The sequence below is a fragment of the Priapulus caudatus genome, unplaced genomic scaffold (assembly GCF_000485595.1).
Source record: "Priapulus caudatus unplaced genomic scaffold, Priapulus_caudatus-5.0.1 Scaffold245, whole genome shotgun sequence".
In the NCBI taxonomy this organism is placed as follows: domain Eukaryota; kingdom Metazoa; phylum Priapulida; class Priapulimorpha; order Priapulimorphida; family Priapulidae; genus Priapulus; species Priapulus caudatus.
Genome location: NW_014577306.1, coordinates 51,216 through 63,015, shown reverse-complemented (window position 1 = coordinate 63,015; position 11,800 = coordinate 51,216). Strand labels below are relative to the sequence as shown.

General features: G+C 42.2%; 1 protein-coding gene across 1 annotated transcript; it reads right to left on the bottom strand.

Moving 5' to 3' along the window:
* Positions 1–3,181: 3,181 nt before the first annotated feature.
* LOC106807965 (histone H2A) lies at positions 3,182–4,077 on the bottom strand. The gene has a single exon (XM_014810490.1). The coding sequence runs from the start codon at positions 4,037–4,039 to the stop codon at positions 3,665–3,667; it is 375 nt and encodes a 124-aa protein (XP_014665976.1). The 5' UTR covers positions 4,040–4,077; the 3' UTR covers positions 3,182–3,664.
* Between the last annotated feature and the right edge of the window lie 7,723 nt (positions 4,078–11,800).

Genomic DNA, 11,800 nt, shown 5'->3' with positions numbered 1-11,800 from the left:
AATATATATACAACTATATATAAGTGTAAGTGTGCACAGTGCAGCCGCGAGAGCAATGGCCGCCGGCAGCGTATGTTTTACATAGGATTTGGACGGAATTTACAGGAAACTGTCGGCAATAATAGGTGAAAGAGAGTATAGAAACATTAAGAATTTGGTAGTGAATAGATTTCGTATTTAGTTAGCATTATATTTTATTGAAACGCTTCAAGTGCCTGTGGGTTAGAGCAAAGGGAAAGAGCAGAAGCAGTCGCGCTGGACTGCAGTTCCCTGTTGGACCGCCATGGACGTTGTCTACGCTCTCAAACGTCAGGGACGTACACTGTACGGCTTTGGCGGCTAAATCTGCAGGCTCACCACCGATAGACAAAACAAACAACCAATCTTCCCAGAAATGATTTCTACTTTGCTTTACCCGTCACGCGCAATAACTAAGAAACCAAATGTGATGACTATTTGACAACAGATGTGATGTAATAATGAAGTAGGCGAACGATACGTGCTATAAGTGAATATTTGCCTGTAACCCTTGGCTGTTACGCACAAATAGCGTAAAAACGTCGATGTAGGATCGCTGCGTATGTAACGGTGGAATAATAACGAAGAGCTCATTGATAATCAGATAGGAGGGGATATAATTATAGCTATTGTATATATATCAAGAGTCAATAATAGAAAAGAATAGAATAATAGATACAGGGTTCCCCCAGGGTTCATCCAGGGTTCATCCAGGGATACAGGGTTTTCATTAACACACACGCATGCACGCACACATACACACACTTTATGTGCATGGCGGCCAAGATATTACCAAAGTATATAATTATGATTTATTTTATATAATGTCCGACTGCTCTTTCTGGCTACAAAGATTTTACCATAGCAATATATATACATCATGCAGTGATAAGATTGGACACTGGATGTCCTTACTAAACTATCAGAGTGTAACACGGGGATACACTGCTGTGCGAGTACACAGTATTGGACTATGCCCTCGATCCTGATAACTAGGAACAACTATTAGCAGATAACATGAAATAGAAATGGCACATTTTGACACTGTTATATGTGTATGTGCATGCGTCTTCCACTTTTGTCCATGTCCACTATTGAGAGCTCTAGCTGCATGTTTGTGCAGGCATAGTTTCCAATGATTTATGGTGTCAGCATAACGTGTAGTAGCTCTAGTAGTAGTACTATAGCCCGCGAGGCTCACAATGCGCATCCAAACGCTAATTACTCCAGTACTAGACTAGCAAATACTTCGATCGTGGCATGCATAATCACACTACATTATGACAAAATAAACTCTAGTTCCTCGATCCCATTTCACTGCACGTTGTCTTATAAAAGGTATTTTGAAAATACCTACAATGTTGTTCAAATTCTCCGATGTTGTTGACACTTTCGCGTTGCCCTGCCAAGCAACCGCACAACGGTGCTGCGGTACAGCGGTATGGGTGTAGCAAAGATAAAAACATGTGATGTCACCTCACCACTTCGAGGCTAAATTGTTTGGCAAACAGTCGGCGTTTGCGCCAGAATGCCAGTTTTCTCACCTCTTTCTTGTGGGTTTTAAGCAAACGCGCAGTGAAATGGGAGGAACTAGAGTTTATTTTGTCATAATTAAGGTAGTGTGATTATGCATGGCACGAAGTATTTGCTAGTCTAGTACTGGAGAAATTAGCGTTTGGATGCGCATAGTGCGGCTTTAATCTACTTGTAAAACAATATATTATATTGTTATACAAATTTGCTAAATCACTTTTCGGCGCGATGAGGTTAAAAATGAGCCACGGGAAAACTAGTTGTCATGATCAGCTATAGCAGTGAGATAAAATGTACTGAATAGAATATATTTGGATGGAAAGGGCGGGAAAACGGTTACTCGCGCCAACCATAAGTTTGTGTACGCACCCTTTCCGGCTGACTGATCTCCTATGCTAGCTGCTTATCGCGGTACCGCTATCGCGGCTGGAGCGGGGTATAAAATGCCGCTCGACTGCACGGGAGCGCATCATTCTTCAATAAGACGCTAGAGAACATTAAAGCTTACTATCATGTCTGGAAGAGGAAAGGGAGGAAAGGGACTCGGAAAGGGTGGCGCCAAGCGTCATCGCAAGGTGTTGCGTGACAACATCCAGGGAATCACCAAGCCTGCCATCCGTCGTCTTGCTCGCAGAGGTGGTGTGAAGCGTATCTCTGGCCTCATCTACGAAGAGACCCGCGGCGTCCTGAAAGTGTTCCTCGAGAACGTCATCCGTGATGCCGTCACCTACACCGAGCATGCCAAGAGGAAGACCGTCACCGCCATGGACGTTGTCTACGCTCTCAAACGTCAGGGACGTATGTTATATATACCTACACTGTAACGGCTTTGGCGGGCTACATCTGCAGGCTCACCACCGATTCCGGCCCTTTTCAGGGCCACCATTTCTTCCCAGAAATGATTTCTACTTTGCTTTACCCATCACGCGCAATAACTAAGAAACCAAATGTGATGACTGTTTGACAACAGATGTGATGTAATAATGAAGTAGACGAACCATACGTGCTATAAGTGAATATTGTCCCTGTAACCCTTGTCTGTTATGGACAAATAGTGTAAAAACGTCGATGTAGAATCGCTGCGTATGTAACGGTGAAATAATATCAAAGAGCCTATAGGCCCTGGGGCTCTTTGATAATCAGATAGGAGGGGATATAATTATAGCTATTGTATATATATCAAGAGTCTATAATAGAAAGGAATAGAATGTTATATTATTAGCTCTTGATATATATATATACATATGACAATCACAAACGTGATGATTTACTGATATTACCATAGCGATATATACGTCAAGGATACGACTGCTTACTACACTATTAGAAGGAAACAATTTCTGTGTGTGTACTCAGTACGGATAAATGGTGTAAAGATGAAATAATAACCTAATAGATGGGTATATGTAGCTATTATTTATAGCTTACATATTCATTTACCGCTGATACCGATTTCATTCACAAGCACGCATGCACGCACACATACATACACGCGCACACACACACACACACACACACACACACACACACACACACACACACACACACACACACTTTATGTGCATGGCGGCCAAGATATTACCAAAGTATATGATTATGATTTATTTTATATAATGTCCGACTGCTCTTTCTGGCTACAAAGATTTTACCATAGCGATATATACATCGGTGATAAGACTGGACACTGGAGGTGCTTACTAAACTATCAGAGTGTAACACGGGGATACAACTGCTGCATGTGTGAGTACACAGTATTGGACTATGCCCTCCTGATAACTAGGAACAACTATTAGCAGATAACATGAAATGGAAATGGCACATTTTGACACTGTTATATGTGTATATGCATGCGTTCCACTTTTGTCCATGTCCACTATTGAGAGCTCTGTTTGTGCAGGCATAGTTTCCAATGATTTACGGTGTCAGCATAACGTGTAGTAGAAGCACGATGCCGCTATTGGTGTCAAAAAACATGTAGCCTATATCGCATGCACTTGGCCCGTTCAAATAATATAATAATGATGAATTGCAAATGTAGAAAATCATTTCTGGGAAGAAATGGTGGCCCTGAAAAGGGCCGGTTGGTTTCATTGGTACAGGCGCTGATTCCCATTTAATGAGCCTTGGCAGACTTCTTTGGCAGCAGCACAGCCTGGATGTTGGGCAGGACACCTCCCTGGCTGATGGTGACTCCGGAAAGCAGCTTGTTCAACTCCTCGTCGTTGCGAATGGCCAGCTGCAGATGACGTGGGATAATTCTTGACTTCTTGTTGTCGCGAGCAGCGTTACCGGCCAACTCGAGCACCTCAGCGGTCAGGTACTCAACGACGGCAGCCAGGTAGACGGGAGCTCCAGCGCCAACCCTCTCGGCATAGTTGCCCTTGCGAAGCAGACGATGGATACGTCCAACAGGGAACTGCAGTCCAGCGCGACTGCTTCTGCTCTTTCCCTTTGCTCTAACCTTTCCTCCTTTACCACGACCAGACATGTTGTTGACGGAATGTATATAGCGACGAAAAAGATCGACAGTGTGTCGCTAAACTCTGCCAGGCCCTATATATACATCCGATAAGGATTGGACCGTACTTCGCTTCCACCAATAGACGAGCGCGAGATGCTTGTACTGGCGCGAACAAGTTTTCAACTGGCCAAACAGGTGTGACGCGTAGATGGTTCCCGCTGCTTCTCCCTTTGATTGACACGGATAATGGGGTTTGAAAATGCCTGGTTGCCCTTCTCAATCCACCCGTCCCCTATAAATAGGGCCGAGCGTCTACCGGTTTTACACATTCACTGACTGATTTTACTGCAACGCAGATCGATCTAACACCATGCCGCCAAAGCCAAGTGGAAAAGCCGTCAAGAAGGCTGGTAAGATCTATTGGCCGGCCATGGAAAGCAAGACGGTAATATATAGATTAATACAGGAGGTCATATTGCATTATTGAGTATATATTTATATTGTACGTCCAATGTTACATTCTGATTAGTGGTGTGGTGTGTGTTGTGTGTGTGTGTGTGTGGTGTGTGTGTGTGTGTGGGTTAGTGGGACGAGCTAGTGTGTAGGTGGGTGTGCGAGCATACGTGCGTGTGTTGTGTGTGCGTGCGTGTGACATCGGTTCGTTGGAATGGCATGTTTACACTAAGACGGTGGATTGTGAAAAACAACAAAACTACTAGGAAAATGGGTTGTATATTGGTGTTGGTGGAATGTACGTAATCGGCATCAGCGTTAAATGAAGTGTAAAATGTATCCCCACCTATTAGATTATTTTTCTACGTTACATGCACGTGCAGCGATCCTACATCGACGTTTTTCACACTACAATGTCTATTTATCCATGTTTGCCCGTGTTCTTCTCTGATAGTGTACTAATCAGTATCATCCTTCATAGAGTTGGGTACCGCGACATTTGTTGTACCGCGGTCCGCGGTATATTACCAAAGTACCACGGTATTACGAGCGGTATACCGCGATTTCCAAGAACGATCAAGGCAGGGAATTAACCCGAACACACGTGTACGCGCGCGTGTATGAGCGTACCGGGCCGCCACACAGTGTACGCGCGCGTGTGTTATGATGCGTACACGGGCCGCGAGTATCTTTTCCCAGTCGACATAGAATTTAGCGCGCTTCTGATTGGCTGCCTTCGATTTGCTTATGCCTTTGACAAGGAGAATCAAACGCCCATTTGTAAGCATAAGCGAAGGAATTGGGCAATTATTTCAATAATAACCTAACCCTAACCGCTAACACCTAACCTTAACCCTAACCCTAATCCTAACCCTGAATCCCTAACCCTAACCCTAATTAAATATAAATTAACACTAAAAAATTGAAAATTAAATTATTTTAAATAAAAATTTTCATTAAATATTTAATTGTTGCTAAATCAATCAGCAAATATTCGTTAATTACGAAAACAATAGTTTTAAATGGATAAAGAAGAAAAATAAGAAAACAAAAAAATAATTAAAAACCAACGTGGATCGATACCACCGCCCTTTCAGACATAACGCTTGTGTCCGTAATCCACACCCCACAAAGACTTTATAATGAAAATAGCAGCTATGACATATGCCTAAATAAGCAAACACATTGTTTGAACCAATCAGGAGCAGGATGAACAAGTCAAACCAATCAGAAGCGCCTAAATTCTTCGACTGGATATGTCGACTGCCGGAAAAAGAAATCGCACACGAGCCGCACGACCAGTGTAGTACTGTATCGTGCTGTTATTGTCTATGTCATGTCAGATGCGGCATGGACGCATATGCCAACTTACACGGCTGGGTATTGATGACTGCGTACGCGGCCGCCGTCATCTATTTTCGTACCGCAAATGCCGCAAAGGGTTCCTCTGGATTGGTGCCTTGATTTTTGCCCTCTGCACGGTAAACTTCAAAAACAAGAGAACAAACACGCCCATTTGGTAAATATTTGTTTTAGCTTCATCATCAGGCGTATTATACGTAATTTAAAACACACATTTTACTCAATTAAATAGAATATAATATCACTATAATTACAATTCTTTGGTACACTGTGTTTAATTTTCAATCTTAAATCTTAAGTTATCGAGAGGGTTTGCGGCTCCTCGTTAAGACGTCTCGTAAACACTTACTAAACGTAGTGGTATAAACGTAACTCGTACGAGTAGCCTTCGCGTCTGTCGGGCGAGAGTAAAAGATAGCTCCGGCGCCACTATAGTACTAGGAGCTAGAGTAAAGATAGTACTAAAATGAACCCAACAACAATTTACCCTATTACAATATGTTGATTTGATTAACTGATCATGTATTTTCTTTACCCTCTTCATTATTCAAGATGAAACAGTTCATATATGTTTGGTGACATTATAGCCTTCAAAACTAAGCATTACTTTCTAGCAAAATTATTTCATCCAACTTGCAGGTAAGTATGAGACCAATGTACATGTAGCACATCAGTGTTTCAAAAACGTATTATATTCAGGACAGTTGATCAATATCTTTAATATCCATGGATTTACTATTTCATGCAAAATCTGTCCATACCGAAATTGGCCGGTGTCCTAAGTTCTCTAATAAAATGTGAAGTAGATCTGCGCCATAACATTAATGTTTAATTAGAAGCAAGTGTATAAAAACAAACAAACAATACGCACATTAGAAATAGGTTGTATTATTCATTCTTGGCTCTGAAAGGTGCTTATTTCAGATGGTCCCAAAAATAAAGTCATTTTACAACGCAATGCTTTATGTACTTTCTTAAGAAACAGCGTTAGCAATACATTACAGCCGACAAATTAGTTTGTATGCTACAATATGATTAGAGTTTCCAAATAAACTGTTCCACCCGTTTTTTTAAAAAAAATTTTTTATATCATACAGTGTATTTTTGTGGGACTTAATTAAGACAATGGATAGTTTGCGCTCGTGGAAAAAACCCAAAGGAATTATTCTTTGTTATACGGAGTCATGGAATCTTATATAGTTCTGTTGAATTGATAAGCCCTGAGGTCATAATTGTTTGTGCTTGAGAATTGCTCAAACTTTTCAAGAAATAACAAAACTTTCAAAATGTTTGGGCTCACGCTGAACACTGCCATTTGTAATGGTACATAGGGATGTTTTGCTACTGGGTAGTTATAACATCTACAACAAGGTCATTCGATATGTTATACGTATGCTATCAGGGTTTACGAGATACGTCTTACGAGAGGCCCAGAACCCTCCTATAACTTAAGATTAAGATGCAAATAACACAGTTACACAAAGAATTTATTATAGTGCATTATCTATATCTTATATTAATGAGTAAAATGTGTGTTTTAACTTACTTATAATCGCCTGATGACGAACTAAAACAGCATATTTACAAATGGGGCGTTGTCTTCGTTGTGTTTGAAGGTTCATTCGCGTCAGAGCAAATCAAAGCAGCCAATCCAGAGGAACCTTTGCGCATTTGCGGTAACGGAAAAATAGACGCACACGGGCCGGCCATCAGTGTAGTGACCGCCGGTGTGTCTTGCATGCATGGAACGCACATACACTGTACGCGCGCGTGTGTATGAGTGCGTACCGGGCCGCACACAGTGCCACTACAATGGTCGATCTCGACGTGTGTATGAGCGTGCATGGGACGCACACAGTTACGATTGAACAGTCCTGAACATTGCCCATTGGCGCCGACATTTAAAATCACATGCCGATTCCGATGCACTTTCATTGGTGCGGTAAATATATTGTGGCTGAGTTTTAGATAGCTCAAGGAGCCCGCATACGTGGGTTTCTCGCCTGCGCGAGGCCAGCAATATCAAACACGCTAGATATCCGTCTCACACCCTCGCGAGTAGTTAGTTTACCGAATTTAGTTACCCGCACACTGAGTTACACGCTGAATTTAGTTACGCGCACGGTGAGCTATCTGCTGCCACCATCTCGGCCACCATATGCTGAGCCGATTAGTGAAACGCGCTACCGCGCTACGCGCTCGTGATCGATCGCGCACCTGTTCTTCCCATCAAAGCACCGCTGCCCGCGCCTATGACAAAAGCCTGGCAGGTCGCGCGCGCGTTATTCTTGTAACTGTATATCTTGGCAAATTCCCTTTGAAACAAACATGGCGAGAGTAGGAGTGTTAGGAGGCTAGAAAACTAGTCTTGAAAGTAATGAAAGTTCAAAAAACAGCGCAGTACTATCTACTAGGCCATTTAGAATAGGTGCTGCGAAGATACGCGAAATATAGCGCTGAATCGGTCGACAGACGGAGATGAATTATAAGCTATGCCAATGACGAGGGCAAGTGAACAAAAATTGATGTATGTAAAATATCTAAAAAACGCTACACAGCTTACACGCACACAAAAACCGTACCGCGTATCGCAACCAACGGCGGTGCAAAACAGTACCGCGTACGACCTGGTAATACCGCTGCCCACCTCTAATCTTTTCATGTTTATTAGTCATATTAAAGTACTGTATTGTGTCGCGCGCGTATATTACCAACAATATGATATTAATATTGTCCCCGCCCAGATTATTATTTCAACCGTCCACACCAGTGATGGGTTAAGCAAGTAGCAGAAATCAATTTTTGGAAAAATGCTGGCCCTGCAGAAAGGGTCGTTGGTTTCACTGGTAAGGACGCAGTGTTTAAAGCGCGTTCGCCCACGGAATACGGCGAGCGAGCTGGATTGTCCTTGGCATGATCGTGACTCTGCCTATGGCAGCGGATGCGGCGTCACAGAGTTGGTATCTTCAAAAGACAACAAGTTAGGTAAGCCTCGCTAGCCTCCTGAAGAGGCCATCACGGGCGGAGCTCGCGACAGTTCGTGCTCGCTGAGATCGCGCTGAAAATGTATGGGCGTCGTATTAGATTTGAATGGCGGAAAACGCTCCTTGTATCCACAAGCACTTGAGGCGTTTCAATAACAAATATGACGCAAATATCACGAATAAGTATTTACTGCCAAAGCCTTACTGTTTATCTCTCCTCTATTTCCTTTTATTTGCGTACAACACCCGTTAAAGAGAGCGGCTGATTTACGATTGCTATATCATTGTTTAGATCAAATCGATTAATTTAAGAATCCCATATAAAACAGCAAAGTATTATCTGCTAATAGTTGTTTCTAGTTAATCAGGAGGGCATAGTCCAATACTGTGTACTCACACAGCAATTGTATCCGTGTTACACTCTGATGAGTGTAGTAAGCACCTCCAGTGTCCAGTCTTATCACCGATGTATATATCGCTATGGAAACATATTTGTTAGCCAGAAAGAGCAGTCGGACACAAGGCCACTTGAAGCGTTTCAATAAAATATGATATCTAAATAAATACGAAATCTACTTTAATACCAAATCTTAATGTTCTATTACTCTCTTCCACCTATTATTGGGCCGCCAGATTTCCTGGTAAATTCCGTGTCCAAATCCCATCGTTGGCAACATATGCTAGCCGGCCGCCATTCCTCACGCGGCTGCAACTGTCACACTTAACACTTATATATAAATATAGTTTGAGCATGTATATTTTTTGAACGCTTCAAGTGCCTGTGAGTCGGAATTATTAAAATAAATCACTAATCATATACTTGGTAACTTGCGCCCCAGTGCCACATGTAAAGTGTGTGTGTGTTGTGTGTGTGTGGTTGTGTGTGTTGTGTGCCGTGTGCCGTGTTGCGTGTGCCGTGTGCGTGTTGCGTTGTGCGTGTGCGTGTGCGTGATGCGTCGTGTCGTGTGCGTGTGCGTGTGGCGTGTGCGTGTGCGAATGGAAATCGTGTATCAGCGCTGTAAATTGAATATGTAAGCTAAAATAAATAATAGCTATATATATACCCATCCTATTAGGTTATTATTTCATTGCGTTTTACACCATTTATCCGTACTGAGTACACACAGCAGAAATTTGTTTTCCATTCTAATAGTGTAGTAAGCAGTCGTATCCTTGAAGTATTAGTATCCGCTATGGTAATATCAGGTAAATCCATCACGCTTTGGTGATTGTCATATGTTATTATATATATATCAAGAGCTAAGTAATATAACAATTCTATTCTTTCTATTAGAGACTCTTGAAATATTACAAATGCTATAATTTATATCCGCCTCCTCATCTGATTACCAAAAAGCTATAGCCTATAGGCTCTTTTGATATTATTTTCACCGTCATCATAACGCCAGCGATCCTACATCGACTTTTTTTACACTATTTGTCCATACAAGAAAAAAGGTACCAGGGCATATTCATTATAGGCATACGATGCGTTCGTCTACTTTCATTATTACAACACACCTGTTGTCAAACAGTCATTACATATTGGTTTCTTAGTTTCGCGGCGGCGCACACGTGATGGTAAAGCAAAGTAGAAATCATTTCGGAAGAAATGGTTGGCCTTGAGAAAGCGCCGGTTTGTTTGGTCATCGCGTGTGGAGCCTGGCAGATTTAGCCGCCAAAGCCGTACAGTGTTACGTCCTCTGAACTGTTGAGAGCGTAGGACAACGTCCATGGCGGTGACGGTGCTTCTCTTGGCGTGCTCGTGTAAGGTGAACGCAATCACGGATGGAACGTTCCGAGGAACACTTCAGGACGCGCCGGTCTCTTCGTAGGATGAGGCCAGAGATACGCTCAGCACCACCTCGGCGAGCAAGACGGACGGATAGGCAGGCTTGGTGATTCCCTGCGTGTTGTCACGCAACACCTTGCGATGACGCTTGGCGCCACCCTTTCCGAGTCCCTTTCCTCCACTTCCTCTTCCAGACATGACGGTTACTCGATAGTAGCGTTAAACGTTCTCTAGGTCTTACTGAGAGAATGATGCGCTCTCCGTGCAGTCGAGCGGCCTTTTATACCCGCGCTCCCAGCCCGCGATAGCGGTACACGCGCGGATAGTCAGCGTAGGAGATCAGTCAGCCGGAAGAGGTTGTGTGCACACACAACTTATGTTGGAACCGTTTCTCCGCCCTTTCCATCCAAATATATTCTATTCAGTACATTTATTTCAGTCTATAGCTGATCATGACAACTAGTTTTCCCGTGGCTCATTTTTAAGCTCATCGCGCCGAAAAGTGTTTTAGCAAATTTGTATAACAATATAATATATTGTTTTACAAGTAGATTAACAGTTTCGACTTGTGAAATAAATATTTGTATAAGTACAAACAAAATAAATATTAGAAACAAAATTACACAAAATTCGATTTAATTACATAGTGTGTAGAATATTTACAAGGTTGCTTAAGTGAATCTTTTGTAGTTAGAATTAACGAAGATTTTTGTTAAACAAATTTACGAAATTAAATCACAACTTTACTAGCATACGTGATTATTGGCACTATAGAGAAGTAGATTCTCTATCTACTATATGAGAAGTAGATTTTTATCTACTTCTGCACATATATGCAGCCGTCGAAAGTAAGCGTAATAGAAGTCTTAATGCTAATAAGACGTGCTAGAGAATAAGCTCAGTATCATGGTCTAAAATGGAGCAACTAATAATTTAAGCGACACTAGTTACCAATGTATAAAGGATAAATCGAGAATATTGGGAGGTATAAATTCATTGGGGACGTCTTTATATCAAAACTATATCCATAGATCAATGCAGGCTACGTAGATGGCTATCGGTTTTATCATGAATCTAATATATATTGAGTTCGATTATGTATCTACTGTATCTTCCCTATACGGCGGGCCAAACTCGCCCCAAGCGATAATGGATGCAAGTTTTCACAGGGCCATCTTTATACCGCCGCGTGTTCGA